General features: G+C 33.4%; 4 protein-coding genes across 4 annotated transcripts in view; all 4 read left to right on the forward strand.

The window, feature by feature from the left end:
* The first annotated feature begins 300 nt into the window (after positions 1-300).
* On the forward strand, positions 301-2354 carry LOC129940926 (uncharacterized). The gene is made up of 3 exons (XM_056049454.1): positions 301-456; positions 721-1996; positions 2064-2354. Exons 1-3 carry the CDS (start codon positions 367-369, stop codon positions 2270-2272), a joined length of 1575 nt encoding a protein of 524 aa, XP_055905429.1. The 5' UTR covers positions 301-366; the 3' UTR covers positions 2273-2354.
* A 253-nt stretch (positions 2355-2607) lies between these two features.
* On the forward strand, positions 2608-4473 carry LOC129940927 (uncharacterized). Its single transcript, XM_056049455.1, has 2 exons — positions 2608-2731; positions 3186-4473. Exons 1-2 carry the CDS (start codon positions 2720-2722, stop codon positions 4428-4430), a joined length of 1257 nt encoding a protein of 418 aa, XP_055905430.1. The 5' UTR covers positions 2608-2719; the 3' UTR covers positions 4431-4473.
* Positions 4474-6103: 1630 nt separating this feature from the next.
* LOC129942053 (electron transfer flavoprotein subunit alpha, mitochondrial) lies at positions 6104-7912 on the forward strand. The gene is made up of 5 exons (XM_056050849.1): positions 6104-6327; positions 6404-6544; positions 6605-6869; positions 7102-7466; positions 7532-7912. Exons 1-5 carry the CDS (start codon positions 6289-6291, stop codon positions 7706-7708), a joined length of 987 nt encoding a protein of 328 aa, XP_055906824.1. The 5' UTR covers positions 6104-6288; the 3' UTR covers positions 7709-7912.
* A 3323-nt stretch (positions 7913-11235) lies between these two features.
* LOC129940365 (fizzy-related protein homolog) overlaps positions 11236-26913 on the forward strand; it is a 48266-nt gene continuing 32588 nt past the window's right edge. Inside the window, exons 1-2 of the mRNA XM_056048678.1 lie at positions 11236-11754; positions 21215-21627. Of these exons, the coding sequence (XP_055904653.1) occupies positions 21506-21627 (122 nt within the window). The 5' untranslated portion in view covers positions 11236-11754; positions 21215-21505. The remainder of the gene's footprint in view (positions 11755-21214; positions 21628-26913) is intronic.

Below are 26913 nucleotides of genomic sequence, written 5' to 3' on the forward strand. Positions count from 1 at the left end.
TCAGTGATATCCATTTCAATTTCTCAAGAATGTCAAAAACAAATACAAAAGGCTTGTTTGACTGCTGGGTGAATATCGACAGTGAATTGTATTTATATTTCATTTATTCATTCATCTTGCTCTGAAAATCAAAGAAACATAAACTGTCCAAATGAAGAAAAAAATTGCTTCTAGTCTGGCTTTATGTTTTAATATGTGTGCTTGCGATAACGCTATCTATCCGGGCATCTTTAATCTAACATCCGCATTCTTGATAGTTATTTTTCAATAAATTCATGGTCAAAAAATGATTTTAAAAGCGATGCACTTTTAAAAAATCATTCTCTGCATCACGGTCCATGCACAGAGAATATCAACGGAAAGAATATGTTTTTTGTAAAATTGTTCATAGTTTTTATAGCTTGTAATAGTTGCTTGTTAAACTTTTGCAGTCCGACTCCAGTCCCACAATCCTGGGTAAATAATTGTGAAATAGTTTTAAATTTGTATTTGATAATCTTTTGTGTGTTAAGTTGATTAAAATTGTGAAATAAGTTTTTGATTTTTGAAATAAATCAAGAGGCTAAAGATTGCCCAAGATAAATATTGTATCCCTATATTAAATTCAGGAATTCATGTGGTGTAATCCCATTAAAGTCTCAAATATCAGTTCATTAAATTTAATATGCTTATTTTTTTTAAAATAAATGTCAAATGTATTTACAATGATTAATTTTACAGCCTAACTCAAATCCTTCATGTCATGAAGGTTACAGATTTTCAAATGGAATGTGTGTTCCAATAAAATGTCCTGCATCGCATATCATACAGAATGGCGCGTGTGTTTTGAAGATGGTTGGTGTGGCCCAAACAACGAAATGCAGTTCTTCGTGTTGTCAAACTAACTGTCAACCACCTTGTCAACAGCCATGTTCATCGGCAGTACAAATGCCAATGCAAATGGCAATGCCAATGCAAATGACAATGCCAATGCAAATGCAAATGCCAATGCATATGCCAATGCAAATGCCAATACAAATACCAATGCAAATGCCTATGCCAATTCCAGTGCCAGTGTCGGTTCCATTTCCAGAGTTTCCCCCTTATCTTCCGCATAATCCACCACCTATTTCGGAGCCATCTACTCCACAACCACCTTCTCCGCAACCACCTTATCCGCAACCACCTACTCCACAACAACCTTCTCCACAACAACCTTCTCCACAACAACCTTCTCCACAACAACCTTCTCCACAACAACCTTCTCCACAACAGCCTACTCCAACGAAACCTATTTCATGCCCAAATTTAACCATTGCTATAAATGGCACATGTCATGTAGTATATTGTGGTTTTGGTTTTTATAGAGATGGCAAATGCATTCAAACCGTTTGTCCTGAGGGCACAATTTGGAATGGTCAACGTTGTCAAATTCCAGAAGAACACAATCACACAACCATAGTTTTATCAACAGTCGTGATCACAAACAATGTTAATCAATCTCACGTCGTCAATCATGGAATTAACTACACAAACAACATGGTGATTGAGATTACTCAGTCGCCGTTAGATGTCCACCAAGAGCCCTCTTCAGCTACAATCGTAGTTCCACCACCACCACCACCCCAAGTTCATATCATACGTGCTCCGTCACCTCCTGTCCAGTTTATACCATCACCACCGCAGCCACCCCCGCCACCTCAAATAGTTTACGTCCCATCTCCACAGCCTCAGCCATCATCTCCCGTACAATTTATGCCACCCATTCTGCAGCCACGCCCACCACCTAAAACAACGTACGTTCCAGCTCCTCTGCACCAGGCAGGTCCAAACTGTTGTACGATAACCTCTCCAAATACGTGCCTTTGGGAAGATCGATATGTGTGCAGGAGTCATAGATACCAGCAGTGTGGATCGATTTGTTTACAAGGAAACTTGAATTTAATGCCGCCGACACCAATCGTTAAACGGCCTCCATCAGTAGCTTGTATAAATACCGATTGTGGGTTTAATCAACGTGAGTTAGACTTCATTTTATCACATCACGAATAACGAATTACTTTTATTTTCTACTTTTATTTTAGAGCCATTCTATCCAGACTGTTCTGGGTGCTTAATGGGTGGGGAGATGATGATCGGAAGCTACTGTCAAACGTATTGTCAAAATTTAGGTTGTAAATCCTGTCAAAACTATGACTTAAGTAGATATTGTGAAAGATACCCAGACGCCATTGCATGCAGACCAGAGTATGGTTATACAGTGAATTCAGTAAATGATTTTGTGGTTGATTAATTAAAAAGTAATAAACATATAAATATAAATGGTATAATAAAAAGGAATCTAAGACTTGGCGCCAAGCTCAAATTTAAATAAATTGTTTTTAATTTTATGACACTTAAATATGCCAAGAACAGCAACAATAGAACAATGTATTGGTTCTTTTTGATGTTCTAATGCAGTATTTAATTTATCTCTTTATTTCTGCTAAGTGGATGGTAAATAAAAGTTTAAGCAAATATGTTTGAATAAGCTTTTTATCGTTATCTATTAATAATTATTGTTGCATTTGCTAACAATGTTTTATTATCTATGAAATGTGCAATCCTATAAAACATAATCAAGGCTTTTCATCAAGAAGTATTCTCTGCTCGTATTTCTAACTGTTAAGGTGTTCTCGCAAAAAAAAAAAAACAGAAATTCGATTTAAAATTATATTTCATTTTTGACGTCATATCAAAAATGGCTATAAAGGTATTTTAACTTAACTTAAATGCAAAATGGCATGTAGATATTTGTACTTTGTGAAAATTTGTCAGAGACTGAAATATATAACAGTTATCGCGAGGTGCATTTTTTGAATTGTCTTCAATAATATTTTTGTTTTCAAAATAATGATCTAACATTTTTCAAAGTAATGTCATAATAATCGATTCTAGATTTTGAAGTTCTTCTAAAGCTATTCATTTTTGTTTAAAATCAAGTTAAGCTCATAAATTTAAATGACTTGGGACTGAAATGCACACAAAAACGGAGAAAATTATAGAAAGCGAAGCTTGAGTTGGTTCATCAACTACAGTTATCCTTGTTACAAAGAAATCGATCTAAAAGTTTATTGACAGATGCCAATTTTTAACGAAAGATTATTATTTAATTTGACCTTCGGAAAAGCATACTAATACTTACTTAAAATATTATTTTCTTTCAGGGTACCACAAAACATATCCTTGCAATCGTGATCGTGATACTAATCTCATTTGCCTTTAGCTCGATTGCCGACGATTCTCCAGACCCTATCATAATCAATACCGTGGCTCAGCATTATGAAAACCCAACACTCGAACAGTACACACAATGCACAAAAGATCGTGATAAATGTATTAATAACTGTGGATTCAGAGACAAGAAATGTCAAGACAAATGCCAAATATGCCCAATTTTAATCGACCAAGACATTTTGGTGCAAGGCATTAATGACACACTTTATCGACTACCGATAACTACATCTAAAGTCAACCAAACAAATATCATACGCATTACAAATGAAATTCGTAATATTATACGCACAAGTCTTGGAAATATCACAGCGCATAACCAGAATAACATAACTATATATCAAAAGGTTGCAAAAACTGGTGGCAAATTTGGTCTAGGCTATACGGAAAAGGGGCCTTGCTGTCATTTAATTGAGCCCCAAAAATGTCGAAGCAGTTTAAATGGACCTATTTGCATTCAAAGACGTGAGCAGACATGTGGGTCCCACTGTATTTCTAGAGTAATGCGTTCAAAGCGGGTGGTGACATGTAGTGAAGCAGATCCTGACAATTGTACACAGACAATTGAGTATCTTCCAATACGTAGACATCCCGGATGCCAATATATTTCAAAATGGCCGTTCATCAGTTGCAGATCTAATTATGTTCCGAATCGTAGCCTAAAGTTTGATACGAGATCAACTTGCTATCGATGTTTTCAAATACCTTATTTGAGTATTGTGAGAGGTCAAGTTCCAAAAACTTGTCTCCCGTGTTTTGGCCGATCTAACATTCGCCCATCGAGTTCCTTGCCGTATCTACAGACGTTTAATAGTGGCTATGGTCTGAACCAACCGATAGTATCATATCCATATCAGCCGCAATCATTTCAACCGCAACCAATATTTGCCCCACTACCACCACCAGCGCCACTTAATTATGAAAACAATCTTATTTATGATGATTCAAACGATATTCCTTTTCCATCGGGACTTGAAAGTGACTTTAAAGTAGAAGACCAAAAGTGTATCAATGATGACGGGACGATTGTGGAGAACTGCAAAGAAGACGACAATCCACTACATTTAAATATTGGGACCAATCTTAAAGATGATAGTAATGCAGATCAGGATGTCTGGGATGATGATACCGATTTTGATGAAGAAGGAATAATACACCGCAGAAGGAGACATAATTAATATATTAGTTGTTAACAGTAAATAAAAGTAACAATGATTTGTAGATTTATGTGTTTCTTCCTTTGTTAAATTAGACCTAAGTTCGCTTTATTTATTTTAGAAAACCATTGCAGAATTTGTGATTGAGTGTTTTCGAGCTAAAATAAATAATCAGAGGATCTTGTCAAACAAATTAATCAACGAATTCTAAAGCTTAGTAGTCTTAAGTGAGTTCGAAATATAATTACAAATAATTTCTATACTTTAGATTTGACGTGTACTGGGCACTGTTAATATGAATGAAAATCCTAATGAGGTCTCTAAAACGAAAACAAATAATATTTCCTATGCTACGCTAGTGTTTGTAAAAATATAAACTATAAACTAATTGAAAAACAATAAAAGATTTCTAACTGGATTGGAGAAAAATACATACTCAAATTGAATTTAGAATTCTTTGTTACAAAGATTGTAGAGTTTTCCTAATCTAGTGCAGTTTTCGGTTGAAAAGCTCACTGGACGATTTGTTTTCGGTAATTGATGTCTTTATTTAATTTTTGTATGTGATATTTTTAACAATAGGCTCTGAGCAGAGTTTGTTTAGAGCTCTCCAGTTTATTTACGAAACACATTGGAGAACTGAACTGTCAATAGTTTTAGAGGCCAGAAATCAATCCGAAACATTTTTTGAATGAATATTTCACAGCATTTTCTTTTGATTAGAAATGAAAATAATATTCTGATCGATCAGAAATCACACAAAGAATTCTTTTTGAGAAAAAAGGTTAAAGGCGCATTTAGTTTTTGATAAAAATTGATTTTCTATTTTCCGGACACAAATTAATTTTCCTGAACAGCTAATACTTTCATGTTGAAGAATGAAACTAATCGTTCCACTTATTTCCGTTCCAATTTCACAAAATTACAAAATTTTTCGGTGGATTTCAATCAGCTGAAATTTTTAATAATCACTACAAACCACCTGACAAAAAAGTCCAATGATTGGCTGAAAACCAATGAAAGCTACAATTAGCACTTTGGATTTGGATTTGGATGATTAAAAAAAGAAACGCCAACCGAGCGCTTTGATATAAATAAATAAATTGGATGGCGCAACAGTCCGTTGAGAACTAGGGCCTAGTGACTTACAACTCTCAACCATTCCTGTGTGCAAGTAATGTTGTCAGAAATGGAGGGGACCTACAGTTTATATGCTGAATCTGAGCGGCTAATATGAGAAAGCACTTTTTTATGACAAGAGTTACTCTTCGAGAATTTGTCAATTCCTCGCAAGAGACAGTACCCGTGAAAAGACTTTAGATGGCATAGGCAGGGATCGAACCCAAGAGCTGGGAGACATTAACCTAAAATAGATACATTTAACTCGTTTATTTGACCTTTTACAACAAAATATGAAGTAAAAAAAAAAATAAATAGAAACACAATAAAATTCAATATCAATTAGTCAAACAAAACATAACTATTCTTACATTTACACAACTTTCACTTTGGACGTTCATGAAAACATTTTGCGAAAAATTATATTTTCTTTCAAAGTGTACCAAAAAATACACTTCTTCTTTAATTGAAAAATCAGTTCTGTTTTTATCTTCTCTTCAAACATGACAGTGATTGCAAATAATTGTCTTGTGGTCTCAGAAATCGGAACTCGCCTACTAGCAATCAAATTAAAAGTCAAAAGTTGACTTTTGGACTTTCTGGTTTCTCTGCACACTTGCTGCTGCTCTAAGTCTAAAATCTATCTCAAGGAAAGAAAAAAATTCAGTGAAATAAGTTGTATTTTTGTAATCTATCCACGTTATCAAAACTATTGAATAACAGTTCACTAAAATAATCAGTAGCTTATTTGCACAAAACCATGTTCTCTAGCACAAGGACTTTTGTTCGTTCAAGCATCGTAAGTAACTCGCATTACTATAATCAATTTCATCAGAGATAGAAAATTCAATTGAAATCTTAATTATTCCCCAAAGTTGCACCGCTGCAAGAGCACCCTTGTCGTTGCCGAACACAACAATGAAACACTTAACCCAGTTACATTGAATACGATCACTGCTGCCAAGAAAATTGGAGGCGATGTGACTGTCCTAGTTGCTGGAACAAAATGCGGACCAGTAAGTGTTGAGTTTTTGTTCTATTGTCTTTATATATGTTTGTCACTTGTTTCACTACAGGCCTCTGAAGCTGTCTCGAAAATCCAAGGTGTTGGAAAAGTTATTGTTGCCGAAAGTGACGCTTTCAAAGGATTTACTCCAGAATCTTTGACTCCCTTGGTTCTGGCTGCCCAGAATCAATTTAAATTTACGCATATTCTGGCTGGAGCAACAGCTTTCGGCAAGAATGTTCTGCCAAGGGTTGCAGCCAAATTAGACGTTTCTCCAATTTCGGAAATCATCGATGTGAAATCTGAGGACACTTTCGTTAGAACAATTTATGCAGGTAAGTCTTGAGGAGTTAAGTACAATGGCACTCAAAACATGAAGGGTACTGTTATGTAATTTGTTACATTGTAATACAGCTGGCCAAGCGCCAGAAATACCTATGTTACTTTGTATACAAACCGAAAAACGTGTAGTATGCCGTTTGGTTTTCATAGATCTTTAAAAAAGCAACAAAAAAGACTACATTTTTAAATCCAATTTATCAAAACTAAAATTCCATTTAACATTAGGAAACGCCGTCTTAACTCTAAAGTCAACAGATGCTATCAAAGTGATTACAGTTCGTGGAACAAACTTCGAAGCGGCTGGTGCCGGTGGAAGCGCTGCCATCGAACAAGCACCAGCTGGTGAATACAAAAGTGCCTTGTGCGAATTCGTTTCACAGGAACTTACCAAATCTGATCGTCCCGAATTGGCTGGGGCTAAGGTCATTGTATCGGGAGGACGTGGTCTAAAATCTGGGGATAACTTTAAATTACTATACAATCTAGCTGATAAATTCGGAGCAGCTGTCGGTGCTTCTCGTGCTGCTGTCGATGCTGGTTTTGTACCAAATGATTTACAAATTGGGCAAACTGGAAAAATCGTTGCACCAGTGAGTTCACTACATATATTAATTGTGGGATCATACTAGAAAAATAAACTTACTTTTCTTTTAAGGATCTATACATCGCAGTTGGAATCTCTGGAGCTATTCAACATTTGGCTGGTATGAAAGATTCAAAGACAATTGTTGCCATCAATAAAGATCCAGAAGCACCAATCTTCCAGGTATCTGACATTGGATTGGTAGCTGATCTATTTAAGGCAGTGCCAGAGTTGACAGAAAAAATATAATATTCAAATTGAAAATGCAAAAACATTGTAATTTTTAATTAACAAACATACACCTTGTTGCCTTAAAGTTTTTGGTATTTTAAAAAGTTTACATAGAATTTTACCGACTTTTCTGGAATCGCATGCATTTAGAATCATTAGCTATTGAGATTTTTTCTATGCCGAAACATATTTGTACATAATAAAGATTGATACAAAAACTAGCGTCATGATCCCTTTAATAATATGGTGTTGATGATCTTACGGTTTTATCGGAGAAATTTGATATTTTGAAACTCGGCATTCAAGACCTTCTTTTGAACATTTTAAAGTGACTCCATTGTGAAGATAGTGCAACAAAAAAACTAAAGCATTCAATTTTAAGGCTTCTGAATGGCCAGTTACCAAAAAAAGATTTAAATGACATTTTCAAATTCAGAGACAGTTGGCAGGTTAAGAACACATATTTCAACGCATATTTTGACCAAGGCAACTTGTTAGTTTTTTAAGTGTCATAAATTTCAAACACAGATGTTCACTTCATTAACCTTTAACTTCAATTCAACATACGAAAACTACAAAAACATTATTGTCTACATCTAACATCTTGTACTATAAAGAAATATAACTTATTTATTTTCCTAGGAACCCTTTTACACAAAACACTTAATAGAATAGTGCAGAAAATAAGTTATAAAGTTGAGCTTTCAGATGAATGAAAAAAACATGATCAACAACAATGGTGTCTCTTAACTTGTAGGACATTTTTAAAGCATGGTTTTTCAAGCTCTTTTGAATTCATAAAAAAATAAATAAATGAAACCTAGAGACTTAATTATGGAATCAGCTTATTAGACTTGTAAGTGAAACTGTGTTGTAGTACCCATGGAATGATGGTAAGTGCGTTGGAATATCATGCCAGAGGTCTTGAGTTCGATCCCTGCATATACCATCTAAGGTTTTTTTCACGGCTACTGCCTCTTGCGAGGAATTGACAAATCCTTTAAGAGTCATTCTTGTCATGAAAAGTGCTTTCTCAAATTAGCCATTCGGATTCGGCTTAAAACTGTTGGTCCCCTCCATCCCTGATAACAAATCCCGCGCACAGGAATGGTTAGGAGTTGTAAGCCACTAGGCCCTAATTCTCAACGGACTGTTGCGCCACCTGATTGTATTTATTTAAGTGAAACTATGTTATACCATTTTTCCACATAATGCTTCTCTTCTTTTAAATATAAAAATAAAAATAAATTGGGTGGCGCGACAGTCCGTTGAGAACCAAGGCCTAGTGACTTACAACTCTCAACCATTCCTGTGTGCGAGTAATGTTGTCAGGAATGGTCTTTTAAATATATTAACTCTATATTACCCTAATTCTACTTAAAATCTTCTCGGCTTGCCATACAAAATGAAAGCTTATCAGTTTGTTGGTTTCAACAAAATGTACTTAAAATTTATTAACTGCCATTTAACAATTTTGTAAAGAGTGGAATTTGAATATACCTTATCCTCGCAACACATTCTGTTAACATTTTCATTTGAAAGACAATTTTAAGTCAGACTTATTTATGAACTTTTATTATTTGAGACATAAAGTTATTCCACCTAAGAAAAATACACGAGTATTGGTATATAGTCTTAGAAAGCGGTTTTAAACCTTTTTTTCATTTAAATGTCATTTTGACATTTCAGTGTGTAAAAGAAATGGGCAGGTTCAGACAACATAAGGGACTTCATTTGCAGTCAACTGCATTCCTTGAACGTACATTTTGACCAAGTCAACTAGTTAGTTTTTCAAGTGTCATAAACTTCAAACTCAGAACTTATATTCCCTAACTTCGACCTTTAGTTTACCGTACAAAAATAGTATTGTCTACAAAATACTACTCAGGCAAAGTACAAATCAATCCCAATTTGCATTTCGTATTGCAAAGAAATATTACTTATTTCTTTTCCAATTTGATGAAAAACCCTTTTACACAAAATATTAATAAATCGTAGAGGAATAAAGTTCAACCTTTAGTTAATTATAAAAACATGATCGATTGTCATCGTGACATAAGTTGACTGGACTTGATAGTTAGGGAGATTTTTTTTGACTAACTTTCCAGTCAAGTTTCCAATAAAGTTGCCTTAATTGGAAGGTAATTTTTGGCAGCTGGCCAATCAGATCATCAAATCTTTGTTTAATTCTGCTTTCCCTAAAAATTCGGGAGTCATGAGTGCTGCCTCTCCAGCGGCAAACAATGTCAATAATTTTTAGGGTTGCATCGCATACTATTTGGGTATTCAGAGAGTAGTACCCTTTTCTGTTTATATAGTTCTGCTCTGACGGGCCACCTACTTTTGGGATCCTTATGTGGTACAGTCAATGGTCCCAACCACCTTTGGAAACTCCCGGATTTGAGAGAACTTGTTCATAGTTCTTAGCTGGTCCGAAAAAGAAGAAACAAGTTTTTTTTAATGAACAAAGGTCTCTGGGTAGTTGATGCTCTTGCCATTTGCTTACAAATTTGGCAAAGCGTAGGTTGGCTAAATCCGTGGATGTCTACTCCATCGCCCTCTTGAATCTGTAAACAAATCATAAAAGGTACAAATTTCGAATTAGAGTGATTATTTAGTACAAAATTACCTCGTTCCTTCCCCAATATCTTATTGCAGCCATTACTTGGATATCTATGGGGATGTGGCCTCCTCTATTGTCGCTGCTGAAGACCGAACGGATAATTCTTATTATTTCTCTTTCGAAAATCTATATTTTTGTTTAAATTCTTCGTTTCTTAGGCTCTTTGGGTTAAACCTCTTTTTGTAAACTTTCGGCCTTCTCGGAGTAGGTAAAACGCGATTTAAATTATTAAAATCATTTTTAAACGAGCTAAACTGGAAAGGCATTATCGTTTTCTTTTTAATTTCGATAATGAAGAGAAATCAAAATTTAAAAATTTAATTTAGAAAATAACAACAATAATTTCCTTATGTATGCTCTATTGAACCTCAAAACGCTTTTAGCTTATTATGGGACTATGCAACCTTGCATAAATTTTGGAAATAGCATTTTTGCGTTTAGAGGCATTATAGAGATTACATAGTATACATAACTTTATGTTAACTATGTACAGCGTTTTTAAATAAGACTGTTGGAGTTTTAGGACGATGGAAATGATATGCAAGCATCCAACCGATTCTTTGTCAATCAATCAATTAAAATTATTAAATTGCACAGTTCGACCTTCTCTTTCTTTTTGGTTTTACTTGTTTGTTTTTTGTTTTATTTAGTTGACTAAATATTGTCAAGTGACACTTTATTTATTGAATAAAATCCTTTAGTTATTATAAAATCACAGTTCAGTAGTTTAAAACATGAAGTAAATGTTTTACCATAAATGAAATCACCACCTTAATACATACAAACGATTGGCCATCTACATTTCAAATTTTACAAACTAAAATAAATATGGCGTCTCAATCACAAACTACGAACACACCCAAACGCCTCTTTGTTTTCACCACACTTCTATTTGACAGTCCCATTTTTTGAATTTATTTGACGACTGACGACTTTTTGTGTGGATCGACTCGAGTTCGTATCGTTTGTGTAATAAACTATAAACCACGCGCAGTGACTGCTTTTGCTTTATTACTTGCCCCTGCTGTTTTATCAAGAATACAACAAAATCTTTTCTCGATTTTCCTTTTTCCCAAGTAAAATTATCAAACAACATATTTGTGAATCAGAAAAAGTCATCAAATTAAATAAAAAAAGAACAGCGTACATAAATTTTGTCCAAAACTTATCGCATCTATTTTTCACCTCGGTCGGTTGTAGTCGTCGTCGTTTGTAAGGTTTATTTTGTCAAAAAGCATTTATACATTAATTTGTTTGTTTAGTGTGAAAAATCCATTCCAAAAAATAAAATTAACCCTTAACTCTGTTAGAGGTACATCACTGTACCGTATACAGAATATTTGAAGTTTTGTGAAAATAATTCTGTGAAAAATTAGAAGTAAGCTTAGCAGGAGGCCAAAACAAAAATTTTGCACCTTAAAATAAATCGCAGCCAGTTTGAGTGAGTAACTTTTTAAATATATATTTATGTACACATATCTATTTAATAGATGCAAGTTTGTTTACGATTATTATCTAGGTTATTAATAGAGAAACTCAAGTACATAATTGACATCTAATTACCTACAGCATAGAGACTTTGTTTCAATGAAAAACTAAAACCAAAGCCTTTAAAAGTGTGGTGCGATACGGTGAACATGAACATACAAATGAAAGTGCATTGATTTTCCCAGTAGTTCGACTCGTCTTAGTTTTTAGATTTCCAGAAATGGTGTCGCTGCTGGAGACACACAAAATAAGCACTAGAAGTAGGCATTATGTTTCGATGTTTATTAGTTTTAAAAACAGCTTATTATTTTGGACTCGCGCAGACAATGTCTTTACCCAGACATCACAATAATTAAGCATCCAACTTTAAACCTAATTGATGTTCCTATTTTATTGACCTTTCGCTACAGTTCAAAATGTAAGCTCTCACGTATGGAATTGGGAATTTCGTAAAACAAACAAAAAACTCTTTATCTTGCCGTTTTGTTGTTTTTTGAATGAAGTTTTATTTTCAGTTCTTTAAATTTTATTTAATTTTATTGAGGGAGCTGTAAGAAATAGAGGGGCGGGTCTAGAATTGCAATAGGTCGTATGAGTATAAAATAACAAAAGTTATTATCTTTCCCGATGGTGGTGATGTGGTTTTTATTTTCGTAATGAACATAATCGAACGGCATGTAGGTTGGGTTGGTTAGTGGGCTGTGGTCGTTGAATATTCATCATGTTGACCATTTGTTAATCTTTACTCAATTTTGTGGCTTCAAGAGATTAAAATTGAATAAAATGGGTAGCATTTTTATGTTAGTTTGCTTTCTTGTTTGGGAGCATGAGAAAAATTTGTCAAAAATATTAACGCATTTTGTTTGTATAAAGCGTTTGATAAAATTTGTAACAACACTTTGTTACTTCATAACGTTGATGTAATATAACTTAAACAAAATGTAAGTACTAGTACAAAATAAGCTTATAATAAAAATTATACTTCGTTTTAGATCCTCTAGTTCGACAAACATTTCCAAGTCCAACAAACTCATTTCAGCTAAGTGTAGTCACCTTCTCGTTTCAATTCGAGATTGGTGGTTGGCCTTCAGATCTCTTAGGCTTGTTAGGTACTTGTCTTAAACGCTATATTGATAAAATGAAAAAGGCGTTCAAATAAGAGGTTCGGCATTTTCATTTCAAATTATCCTTTATTGAAATAACGCGCTGTGTAAAATATTGCCTTAAAACAACGCCTTTCATTTAGTTTATTAACAACTTTTGGGTTTAAAAGTATTTCGGCAAACTGAAAAATTACATACATCAAAAAATAGTAACTCTGATATTTTGTCTGAGTCTTCAAATGTCTTTTAAATGATGAATTGATGGTATTTAGAAATCACAACGCTTAATTCAGACTCAAACCAAAACTAAAACGCAATTCTATTAAGTCGATTATTTAACTGGCCATGCCGAAATGAATTTTTGAGCTTGAACATTAACCTCTGATCAGAAGAACATATTCAGGAAGGATTGGCCTACTCATTAACGGAAAGAGTTAACAGTTTTTCTATTTATTTGCAGAAGTCAACACAGGTAAAAACAATTTAATCCCCAGGATCTCTATTAAAAGTCCAATTCTAGTGATTTTTTCTGAAGGCCAAGTAATGATACTTTGAAAACGCATTCTCTGACTATCTTACCAAGATTTCTGTAATGAAAACCAAAGCCCTGATTTATATTTTCAATGGACTAAAGTTTTTTTGCTTTTCAAAGAGTTATTGTATTAAAAATTGCATTCCAGCATAATTAGTGCTGGAAGAAGCCAAAAACATTGTGACTGCCATTGCTACTTGCTTAGCTGACTAAGCCTCATTGTAGACACACGTTTTTCAACACATGTTTAAGCTAACCTGGAAAGGAATAACCCGTGGTCAGCAGAATTGTGGCTTCATTTTTTCATTCACAAAAAATACTCTCACTTACTAGGGTTCATTATTTTGTTGTTCTAAATTGTCAGAAGGTAAATATTGTTCAAAATTTACAAACTTACATTTTCTTTTTCGATTCAACATTCTCTGACTCTCGAAAATACAATGTATAGTTACTCTAACTAGAGCGCTTCCGGATGTTCTTGAAGTTGGAAGAGAATATTTGTATCTTTAGAAAATGTGTGGATTAGTATACATTAGATTTCACATCTTAGTCCAAGTTTGTAAAACCAACAAAAATATTTTGTTCACCAAGGCAACGGCCTAGTCACTGATAAATCAAGCATCAGTGAGCGTGGTTAGTAGACAGATGAGGGACTGTCTCGAAAACTACCGCGTTCTGTTGTCATGTGTTCTTTCTGTCTGTTGTTCTTTCTCTTCTGTTCTTCTGTCTTGTATTAATGCCTTGTGTTGTTATCACCTTACATAGTCTAGTCGCTCAAGGTGCTGTACATTTATGTGCTGAGTAGTGTGTAATGTCATGTAATATTTTGTCCACCATTAGATTGACATTTTGTAAGATTTTAGGACTTCCCCGAAAAAAAGGAAAATCCAGTACGACCCATACTTGATGACCATCCAGTTTCTTACTATCGTCCACCAAATATTTCATTTGTCCACTTTTACTTAACTTTTTGATAACATCGAGTCAAGATTTTTAGTAAAAAATAAAGAAATAAATGTCTTTTTAACCAACGACTCAGAAATATGAACAAACAGTGGGTAAATAGGAAGATGAAAACAATAGATTTATGTCCTCTTACAAAACTTGTCTATTCTAAGTAAGAAAAAGCTCAATAACTTTTAACCTTAACTTTTGTTAAGACAAACTTGGACAGACGAATTTTAAACTCAAACTTCAACAAATTGAATCAAATTTATCACTATTAATTTCTGGAAAGTTGATCAAAGATAATTTTTACAATATTCATTCTCCTGACTTGGCATATTTAAAATACGTAGATGTAAATTGGTCATTCTTTATTCATGTAGGACGTAGGTATTTCTAAATAAAAAATGGGTACTTTACAAACAACATACTTTAAAACTCATTTAGACTATTGTAATACGCCCCTATCTAAAAGGTTGTGTGATATATTTATGATTTTCTTTTTTTTTTGTTTATTTTTCTTTCAACAGGTAGAAAGTAGAAAGCATAAAACTATAAATGCAAAACAAAAATTAAAAACAATTAGTAGGAAGTAATTTAAATTGAAAAAAACATTTTTTCTTTCATTTCTTGATAAGACATAATGTACGATAAAGAAAGAGTGATAAAAATGCAAAATAAAATAGTTTCATTTAAATCATGACACATCGCTATAGAAAATAGGGCAAATATATATATAGGAAGATCCATGCATGTATTTTAGACACTGGCGCTGTTTAATAAATTAAGAATTCTTTTGAAACATATTTTATTAAAAAAGAACCATCACGCGTGCCAAATCAACAATTCTATGGCTATTACTGCTTACAGTCGGGGTAAAAAAAAAATAGCACTGAAGAATGGCATCAACATTATGAACCGAAAGAACCTGTTAGGTACTTCGGAAACAATTAAGTACCTCCTGTTATACGATTTTGATTTTAATCCTTTAAATAATTATACAAAAAAAAAATTCTTATGATGTTCAAGACTTGAAAGGACAAAAATATATGAACCCATACAAATTTATAAGAAACCACCAGTTTAGCAACGTAGGAGTAATTTGTATGTAGAGTTGGTTAAAATAAGCGACCAACAACTTTGCAAATTCTTATAAATAGCTGAATAAACAAATTTGATTTCTAGACGCATAATAATTTACATACATTTAATTTCAATAAATTAATTTTAAAAAAGCTTGATTTCCATAATGTAAATCTAATTATTCGCCAATAATGACGTTATTTGCTTTTATTGTCCATTAGTATAAAAGTTAATTTACATTTATTCAGTTAATCGAGAGCAACCATACTGTCATTTTAATAACGACACACTATTACAATAGATTATTCCTCTAATTGCAATCTTTTTTGGCATACGCAGTGTATGCCTGATTTACCCATTATGTAAAGTAACGTATCCAGCGCTGCCTCCCTAAAAATAATATTAAAGAAATAATAATATATAAATAGAAATAATTTAGCGCAGTAAATATAAAAGCGCAGTAGATTGCAGTATACCGCAGTAGATTTTAGAATGAGCAAAATAAAATTCAAATCATAATTATATACATTTTATTTTTGAACAAAAACAATAGAACTTACAAAATTAATTCAACAGTAAAAAAATAAACAAAATATGTAATTAACTGCCTTACTTCATTATAAATTCACCATTTGTTAATTTAAATTTGCTATAAAATTCAATTAAACCTGGTGAGTTTTAGGGATACCACCAATACTCTTTCTGATCTATAAGCTCTTTAACTAATATAATATTTTGAAGAGTATTAGTTTTGGGGCTATTTCTAGTATCAATTTCAATTAAGTTGACAAGCGAAAATTTGCTTTCAGCAGCTGCGCTGCTATGCGTTAGCGAGCATAACAAAAGCGTAAATTCTGGCAGCTCTACCAGTGCAAATTCACCTAACCAATTTTTAAATGTTCCGGCTTTTGATCAAAAATTTGTTATGTCTAAAGGGTCATGGTATTTCTTAGCAAAATAATTATTGCCTAACAAGACCCTGCATTGCATATTGAGTATTTCCACATTTTTAGATGAATGTGGAAATTCTCCCAAAATTGGTAATAGTGACATCAAACTACCAATTACTATCTGGCTTACATCTAAATACTTAAGCAGATTATTAATATGGTTGAGCGTAGTTTCATTTAGAACCATAATAAATTAATCTTTAGATCGGCTTAATTGTCTTCAACGAAATTATTTTAATTATGAATAATATGCTGCTAAAACCGAATGCCAGAGTATATATCGAAAAGTGGCATATATAGGCCAGAATCTTCAAAACAACTTCTGCGCTTATTATATCAAGGCTTATAAAATGTTTGAGGATTTCTGGGTACAACCAAGTTAATGTATTGAGAAAGAGAGTACGTGGTTGAACTTTCATAATTTTCAATTATTGAGTGAATGTATTAAGAATGATTGAACGTGGTTGAGTATTTAAAATTTTAAATAGATAAGCTTACAAGCAACTACCTTTGTTAGTTGTTAGTTTATTTATGCCAAAACACAGTATATCTACTGCTAAATTAGTAAAATGGCATCCCTGAACGTATCACATCTAAAAAAATTAATTTGTGGATCGAATAAATATTTTGTATTATATTCTTTATTTTGTTTTTTTTTTTTTTAACACGATTTTGCGTAGAGCATCACTCATAGATCTTATAAGTCTCATGCTCAAAAGCAGGACAATAATTTCTAACATGAGAAGTTTTACTACCACCAGATCGGTGAATCGAGGCACTCCCCAAGGTGGAGTCCTTTCGCCTCTTTATGGAACATGGTAGTAAACGACCTACTTACAGCATTGGAAGCAGAGGGTTTCAAAGTGATTGCCTATGCTGACGATAATGCGATATCCGTATCTGGGAAGCATCCCCAAGTTCTCTCGGAACTCCTACAAAATGCCCTAAACAGGCTAACTAAATGGGCTAAGCAATGCGGATTGGACGACACAAAACAGAATTAATAAATAATAAATTCCTCAGATTAGCCCACCCAAGATTAGAGGAATCCCATTAAGCTTTTCCGACCAAGCTATATATTTGGGCCTCATTTTAGACAAAAAACTAAATTGGAAGGCAAATATTGATGAAAGAGTAAAAAAGGCTACTGTAGTGCTTTTTACTTGTAAAAAGGCCATAGGATCAAAATGGGGCTTCTCCTTAAAAATAACCCACTGGCTATACACTTCGGTAATCAGACCGATACTCATTTATAGAGCTGTCGTATGGTTGGAAAAGATGGTAAATCTAAATAAGCTCATCAAAGTCCAGCGGTCATCAGGTATGTGCATCAGAGGAGCACTTCGCTCAACATCAACCGCAGCACTGGAAGTGCTTTTAAACCTAACACCACTTGACATCTTCTCCAAAAAGGTGGCTGCCAACTCATGTGCAAGGCTTAGAGCCACCTTTCAATGGAACAGTAACAATACTGGACATATTACTATTCTAGACAGTTTCAGATCTATCCCAGATCGCTTAGACTATACCACCCCAAAAATGGTATTCGGTAAAAGCTTCCATGTGTCCATCCAGAAGAGAGACGGTTCAAAGACCGATCACGGAGTTGGAAGTGGTATCTTTTCAGAACAACTGAATCTCAGTCTATCCTATAGACTTCCCAATCAATGTAGTGCATTCCAGGCAGAAGCAATGGCGATTAAAGAAGCACTATCCTGGCTCAAAGAAAACGTTATATCTTGTAAGGATATACGAATCTTCTCAGACAGCCAAGCCGCACACAACAGTCCACGATTGTCGATCATCTCTGAATGAGATGACGGAACAGTTTAACATTCACCTCATTTAGGTGCCGGGCTACAGAGACATTCCGGGAAATTGTAAAGCCGATGAGCTCGCCAAAAACGGAACACTTCTGCCTCATGTTAGACAAAAACATAACATAGGAACACCATTTGCTACATGCAAATATCTTCTCAAGCAATATTCTCTAGAAACTACAAATGCTAGATGGTCACAAAGTACCACCTGCCTAGCAACCAAGCAAATATGGCCAAGTATTGACTTAAAACGGTCAAAAGGCTTGATATCCCTGAGCAGACAAAGTATAAGCTCTACAATTGGAGTAATAACGGGACACTGCCTCATAGGAAGACATGATGTGAGGCTAGGGGTCTACACAAATGACTTCTGTAGAAGCTGCATGGACGAGGAGGAAGAGGAAACAGTCCAACACCTTCTATGTACATGTCCAGCACTTTCCATTAGAAGGAATAACTTTCTCGGTAATCCCTTCTTCGATAACACCAGTGAACTGGCAACGATTGACCCAAAACGTCTCTCTAACTTTATTAAAAGTACAAAATGGTTTGTTTAAATTCATTACTGTCCCATGAGTAACCTCATTAGTGGTATCACAATGGACCCTTGAGGTCTACGTGCGTCAATGACATCTGGACAGCCACTCCAACCAACCCTTGTATGCATAGAGCATACAAGGCAAAGAGTATACATTAGGAAAACAACAATCGATTCTTAGGAGTTTTTAGAGATAGACTAGAGTTCTTTATCGCTATTTGACATGTACAGAGACACTTCTGCCTGTATTTAATATTTACGTCATTCCAAGCATATTTAATCGGGGTTTAGTCTGGCAATTGTGCAGACTATTCAACAAAATCAAAATCCAGAAACATTCCTTGGCTAGTTTCCTGGTATACTTCATGTCCTACGTATGCCTAAGGACATCTTCCAACATTCAATCAAATATTGCTTTTATTTGTCGACAAAACATTTATCCCACAAACATGTTGATTTTTACATTCTGAGTACACTTTTTTTGACCGCAACTGTAAGTACACCACGCTTTCTATAAATAATTCCTTAAAGTAAAAGTACTATCCATAAATGGTGACTAAATTGATGAGAATTAATTGGAGTACTATTAGTATAGTAAATTGTTTTAAACATGAATTTAGAGTTCAGAAGATATTCGATACAAAGAAGGACAGTTCTCAGTTTAATTTTAAAATAGAAGGTTCAGACTTTTCTACATTTTTATGTAAGGACGGGGGTATATTTTTTCATGAAACCATATTTACAAAAACTAAGATCATGATTACCCTTTAAATATTAAAACACAGTACAGAAATTGGCAATAGTTTTCCTTGAAATGTTAGTTTAGTTACAATCTTTAAAAATATGCATACAGTGCGGACTTAATTATTGGCACGTCAAACATTTTTTTTTGTTCGCAGCAACAAGATCCTTCCACCTATCCCGATTCACCGCAACTGAGCTCAGCTGTGGCCACGATTGAATACCTTGAGACCTAGCCTCCTTCAAAACTTATAATCTCCAAGTTGTCTTTGGTCTTCCAACGCGTCTATTACCCTGGGGATTCCATTGGACGGATTGTTTGCTATATTGTCCTCAGGTTTCCTCAGTGTATGGCCTATCCAACGTCATTTCCGTTGCATGATGTCTACATCCAATTTTTTCTGTCCGGTCCTATTCCACACCTTAACGTTAGATATGGTTTTCGGCCACCGGATTTTCATGTTTCAGAAGCATAAAACAGCACTGATTTGACGTTGGATTCATACATAAATAGACCCCTTAAAACGAATCGAATCCAAAAGCAATTCTTAATATACACATACTCCAAAAAGTCCCCGTATAGCACCTTTTTTTCTTTGATTCGAGATAAAATATTTACTATATATATATAATTATATATATTAAAAACAGATTTTTGAAAATCACAATTTTTTTTTTATGTGGTAAAAAGGCGAAGGTGGAAACTTCCTTTTTTTCAATGTTACCACTACATTTATTCCTAGTACTTAAAAAAGTACCATGAGAAATAATATGCAGGGATTGAGAAAATAGTGGATAAAAGCCAAAAAACAATCTGGACCATCGTCATAAGATTTAAGAGTGTGTCTTATTTTTAAAGTCAAAAGCATTCAGTTCTTCTTCGGATCTTTGATGCACGTGAAACAAAAACAAAATTCCGAAAATTCAAATCAGATCATGAAAACATTAACACAATTATCTGCTGAAAAAGTAGAAGATTTTTTGGAACGTTCATCCCGTGACTATAGGGAAATTGCATGACAAAATGCCTATGTTTTAAAAGAAAGAGAAAAGCGTCACAACAGTAAAATCTTTCACTATAGTTTAAATTGCTGTACAACAATTACTTTCAAAAACACGGCTCACGATGTATGTATAAGGTTAATATAACAATTCACACAAGCTTCCAATCTACAATTTGTAGAAAGAATTAGAAAAAATCCCATGAAAAACTGTGAAATTAAAGAGGCGTTTAAGAAAGAGTGACAAAATAATGGATGCTAAGTCACCAACAAGTTTGATACAACTTATTTATTCAATAAATTAACTGCATTAGTTTATAAATTAAACACCACTGAAAAAGAATTGAACACTATAACATATTTCTAAATGTTTAAAAAACGACTTTAAGTTTAGAAATCATTGTGTGTGAATAAATAAGTGTGACACTGTAGATTTAAATAAAAGAAGGAAAAATTAATTTTTTGTTAAACATTTACAATTTATGTATAAAGTGAAATTGGTAAATTTTCATTTATTCAATACAGGATTAGATAACTAAAGATTAACTTTAAAAACATATAACTTAAGAAAAGGGGGATTTTGATAATTTCAATTTGATCTCTTAACACTTGATCTTTTTTTCTTGAAAATATGATAATTGTAAACAAAATCAAATAATATTTATTATATTTCTAATTCAAACATTGTTTTTATTTTCAGAATCACAAATATATGGTTTAATGCACAAACGCATATTTATATTTGTATGATTTTTAAAATACAAATCTAACTGCCGGAACGTCCTATGAAATCAAACACATTTTATTAAATACTTCTGCATCTCAACTTAATTATTATCATACAAATTTATTTTGCTAAAATATTTAAATCATTCACACTTCTATTTGTTTATGAACTTAAATAAATACTGAACTGATATCTTCAAAAAAGGTATTAACACAACGAAATCAATTATTTGAAATTATCTGAATTGTGTTTTTAGCTAAAAACATGTTCAGTCCAGATTATGAAAAACGGATTTTGAAACACTGCAGTCCTGTTGCCCGAAATTTGTTTAATTCGTTCGATGCAGCAAGCACATCAACATCACTTGATCGATTTATACCATGCAGGTGAGTTTTTTAGTCTATTGTTTTTTGCATTTTAAAGTAATTCTCTTAATTTAAGTTACGATCTTAATATATTTTTATATTCACTCATTTTTTTATACGACCACTAAAGCCCCTTGTGTATTTATTGTACTCATGTATGTATATTGTATAAGCACATACAAAACGACGAGCATTGATACAAATTTAAAATCTTCAAAATAGTAATTGAGTCAGAATTAATTAAAATGCACTTTTGATGAACTTGACAACAGTTATTCAAGCATAAAAAAATAATTCAATAAAAAAACGACAAGACGACACGTAATTGGCAGTGGGATTTTCATTTTTCATTGTGTTGGGGTTAAAGAATTGAAAGACAGGATGTGATTTCACAAAATTGACAAAAGTTTAATGAAAACAATTTTTTTGCTGAATTTTCAAGAGCGACAGAAATGCAGGTATGAAGAGTCTGGACTTTTTGCAAACACTACAAGTAGTCGCCAATCGGTCATAATCACTTAAGATAGACTTAGAACTTGTAAACATGTTTTAAGGGCTCCCACCAAAATGTCAAAATAAATATTTTTTAATCGTTTTTTAATTAAACAAGCAGGGATGTTGAGCAACTTAGTTAGTGGTCAGGTAGTGAGTTAGTTATTTAGTAATCTAAATAGTTAATTAATAAGTTAGATATCTACAGTTAACGTTTATCTAACTACCACACTTAAAAAAACAGTGAAAAGTTAAAGTTAGATTACTTATAAAGGCATTTCCAATAAGATGTTTCATTTTGAATAGCAGTCTATACGGGCTGCTGTAATTTTAGAAACTGTCGTCTTTTGACATTTGAAAGTTGGTGTCATTATTCGATGTTATTTTTTAAACGAATAAAGTTAAATTTGTGTGCTTGTAAGTTTTAGATTTAACTTCGAGTGAAGGGCAATCTCTGGTGATTTAGTTTTATCTTAATACCACAGTTATTTCGGAGCAAAAAGAAACATCAATTAAATAATTTTGAAATTAATTCTATGTACATACATACATTCATATACTTAGACGAAAAATTTCGCACGCAAGTGTTTCAAAGTACGATTATGTGCCAAACATGGCATTTTACTTGCTCCGAACTCAACTTGTTACATTAAGTTCGGCGATGTTTTCGGAGAATTTAGTTGCTTTTGCCAGTTGTTGACGATTATACAGCTTTGTCAATTCCTCGTCGATGTTTGAAATTACAAATTCCATATACGTCACAAGAAGCCCGTCGATCAACCACGTCATATCTTAGCTAATTAGGTCCTTTAAATGCATCAAAATGCTCTGGATTTTCATCAAAAAGCCATCTGCAGTGATGAAGCATATTTTCACCACGAAGCAACATTAAAAGGCTGAGTTATTAGACCATACTTATTTGAAAGTGAATGAATTCACTAAGCTATGTATAATTAGTGATTTTTGTATTTTTTTTTTGTTATAATTAGCAAACACTAAAAGGGTTTTTATACCTTTAATATGCCAAAGACACAGTGTAAGCATTAGGAAAAGAGGGAAGGGTTGAATAGGAGGTGTCGGTGTACATTGGTTTTAAATTTCTGAACATTGCAATGACAGGGAAAGATAGAGCGTAGCAAGGCGTTCCACATTTGCGTAGTACGGCTAAAAAAGGAATCTCTGTACTTCATAGTACGGCCGAAGTTGGGCTAAGGGGAGGAATGCAACTGGCTATTTCATTAGAGCATAGTACGTTAAAATAACGGTAAAAAAGGGTGAGGCAAGAAACCTTGCGTCGATGTTCGAGTGATGTAAACGAGTTGATGATGTTAATGTCACCAATCATTTTAAAAGCTCTTTTGAATACTGTCCAAGAGGCTTAAATAAGTTACTGGAGCACCAGCCCAGAGATGAGAGTTATATTCAAGTTTCGGACGTATATAGGTTTTGTAAATTGTAGCCAGATCAGACGGAGAGGGTCGGAGGCAAAACGGAGCCCTGGGGCACACCAGCGTTTATTTTATGAGTTTCAGACTTGAATCCGTCCAAAACAACTTGCATTGAACGGTTCGAAAGAAAATTTCTAATCCAACGAAGAAGAGATTCGTCGATACCGAAAGCACGCATTTTCGATAAGAGAGCAAGATGCCAGACTTTATCAAATGCCTTTGAAATTTCAATTGCAATAATCTTACTTTCTCCAAAACGATGTAAAGATATGTTACACTGTTCGGTGAGATGAACCATAAGATCACCAGTGGACCTATTGCTACGAAAGCAGTATTGCCGGTCATTAAGAAGCTTCCGTTCCTCAAGATATTTCTAAAGCTGATAATTAATCAGCGTTTTCATGACCTTAGAAAGAAGGGACGTTAGTGCTATCGGTCGGTAATTTGTGGAAGAAGAAGATTCGCCTTTTTTTGGAATTGGCTGAACAAATGCAGTTTTCCAACTACTCGGAACGATCCCAGAAGAATGGGATAGATGGAAATGCTTACGCAGTGGTTTTGCTAGCGTGGAAGAACACCTCTTCAGAATAATAGCGGGGATACCATCTGGGCCAGCGGATTTATGAATGTTTTGATCTTTAAGAACTCTTTAAGAACTCACAGTTCGAGTACGAAAAAAGATTGGTCCCATAGAATCATTTACGCGTTCAAGAACTGGGGGGTGTATAACTATTTCGTCGAACTGCCTTGCAAATAAGTTGGCTTTATCAATAGAGCTAACTAAAGAAGTGTCATTGACATGGCCTTATTTGGAAAATCCACAATCGTTTCAAGACCTTAAAGATGGTCTTTGAAAAATTCATGAATATGATATTGTTTCATCTGCAGTCATGGCTCCCATTTACTGGATATCGACAACTAGTTAATGGATTAGATATTTCAAAGAATAAATTTGTTTTTCATAACTTTAGTTTTTTCACCAACAAATCGATTAAATGTATGAACAAATGCTTGGGCAAACATTTTAGCAAATTGTATGCTTCATTTTTTAAATTTTAGTAAAGGTGTTAACACCATTGAACCTCTAAAAACGGATATAATTACGAAAAAATAGTTTTTGCAAATTTTGACGCTTCAAAACTTACAACACAAACACAAGATTGTATGAGACTTTTTACACAATGTTTAGAAAATCAAAAGGAAAGTATAGAAAAATTATTAGCTAGCTGTCTATCATTCCGAAGCGAAACTCTTATTTTACTGTACTATTGGTATTATTTTGTAGTAGAAATTGGTTTAAGAAAATTTCTTATGAAACATTTTGTTTTATTTTCAACCTTTGTGCTAACAGTTCCGCGGATTTTAATCAATGTGTATTTTTTTAAATACACGCATTTTTAAGGCATAATTTTATATCTCATCATCTGTTTCTAATCTGGTTAGAAGAACTCTATTGTTTACTTTTTGACTACGAGTTAAAAAATAATATTGAACTTTATATTACCAACAAATGTATAATTTTTATCGGAGTAAATTTAATAACTCAAATGATTCCCACGAAATTAATCAGGGAATTTGGTCATTGCAATGGAATTTGTTCGAGAATACCCAATTGAATCTTCCTAAGTCAAAACACTAGTAGCTATATAAAAATATATTGAAACAATATTGTTTTTAAACTTCTAATCTAACTTAAAAAGAAACATACGTTATGAAATTCGATATCCTTAAATTTTTTTAACTTCCGTCGCTCAGATTGGTTATTTTTTGAATGTCTGAAATTTGTTGAATACATTTCAATTTCGTTAAAATAAGAAATTTAAAACAGAAAACGAGCTCTTAGATTCCCACAACAAAAATGAATCCTACTCAATTCGTTAAGCTATGTTTTATTTATTTTTGAATTTATTAAAACCTTTATACACCCGCATCAAAGAAAACCATATAAATTTGTATACAACAAGATCATATTCAGTTTCTGGTTTCAGACAACCAGAACCAGCCTGACTTCTGTTGCATATAGGTAGTAAGAAGATACCTACCTACTTGTACATATTGAATAAAATGCACACGAATTGGTTTTTTTCTACTTCTTTTGGTTTAGGTGAATAACCTAGAGGTGAATGTAACAATTCCTAACTGTTTCTAAAATGAAACTATAAGATTTCCACGCAACTCATTCAACCACGGCAGCAACGACCAATGACTATGGCTCGTCGCAGGCACAGCGTCCGATGGCGCGGAGCGGTTAGGTGTTACGGCTATATAAACTCGTCGTCATAGAGGAAAATATACAGCTTCGAACTAGAATACGTATCAAGCACAGCACTGCACAGCACTCCAAACCTAACTTTAGTTTATCTAGCTATACCTATTCGTGTGTATTTAAGCATAATATTTTACAGGTTTTATGCTATAAGGTATATATTGTAGCGCATGAGCAACTTCTACAGTCAGTGGTTAAATGTTAGAACATAGATATACGACGAGTAAGATGCCTCAGTAAGTACTTCGTAGTACACTCGGTATCAGCTTATTGTAACTTCTATATTTTTTCTTGACAAAGTTATCATTTCCGGTAGTGAACTTTAAAAATCTCTTTCGGTTTTACATACGTGTGTATTTATCCGTGTTTCTTAGTAGGATAAATTAAAATATAAAAACATAACTAACCTTAGCATTGACTATTATATAATTTTGGTTTCGATTTAAAAAATAATTCATAGCAAGTAAATATTTTTAAAATCCTAAAAATGATTTGCCAGCAAAGTGATCTTATTCAAGAGGTTTCGAGTGTATAACTATTATTAATGATAATTCAGGTTAGTATTTCTAATGGATATGTATGTCTTTCTTTTTTCTAATTTAAAATTTAATTTTCTCTTAGCTAGGTAGAAATAAATGTGGATGTACAAACATATAGTTCAATGCACTGTATTAAATTAAATCTTAAATTCAGTGATCGTCAAAGGTGAGTGCACACAAGCCTAAATGAGGGATACCTGTATAGAGATTTTTTTAAAATTGTTGTGCTTACCCACGATTCATAAAGATCAAAGAAATTATTTAGCACTTAGGTTTGTTAGGGTTTGATTATTTAATTCTTTAAGATTTTACACTTTTTATTTGAAATAAAATAGAAGCAAATTTCAAAAGCATGAAGTTGCACCCATAACCATAACCAAGTATAATAAATATGCGCATATTCAAGCGTCACCATTAAAATATTATGATAAATAAGCTCAAAGAATCGTAGACGAATATTATGCAAATTATTGCAATTAGAATTTTCCATTGTAGAATTATAATATGTTAGGATATTGAATGTAGGTAGGTACTTTACCGCTTGAGTAAAAATATATCACCC

This window comes from Eupeodes corollae, chromosome 1, assembly GCF_945859685.1.
Source record: "Eupeodes corollae chromosome 1, idEupCoro1.1, whole genome shotgun sequence".
NCBI classification, from domain to species: Eukaryota; Metazoa; Arthropoda; class Insecta; order Diptera; family Syrphidae; genus Eupeodes; species Eupeodes corollae.

What these genes read in the sequence shown, in the direction of transcription:
- LOC129940926 (XM_056049454.1), top strand. Translation starts at nt 367, where the DNA reads ATGTTTTTTGTAAAATTGTTCATAGTTTTTATAGCTTGTAATAGTTGC. An exon ending in CTCCAGTCCCACAATCCTGG is followed by an intron (nt 457 to 720) that starts GTAAATAATTGT and finishes TTAATTTTACAG; the next exon opens with CCTAACTCAAATCCTTCATG. An exon ending in CGATTGTGGGTTTAATCAAC is followed by an intron (nt 1,997 to 2,063) that starts GTGAGTTAGACT and finishes CTTTTATTTTAG; the next exon opens with AGCCATTCTATCCAGACTGT.
- LOC129942053 (XM_056050849.1), top strand. Translation starts at nt 6,289, where the DNA reads ATGTTCTCTAGCACAAGGACTTTTGTTCGTTCAAGCATC. An exon ending in CTTTTGTTCGTTCAAGCATC is followed by an intron (nt 6,328 to 6,403) that starts GTAAGTAACTCG and finishes TATTCCCCAAAG; the next exon opens with TTGCACCGCTGCAAGAGCAC. An exon ending in CTGGAAAAATCGTTGCACCA is followed by an intron (nt 7,467 to 7,531) that starts GTGAGTTCACTA and finishes TTTTCTTTTAAG; the next exon opens with GATCTATACATCGCAGTTGG.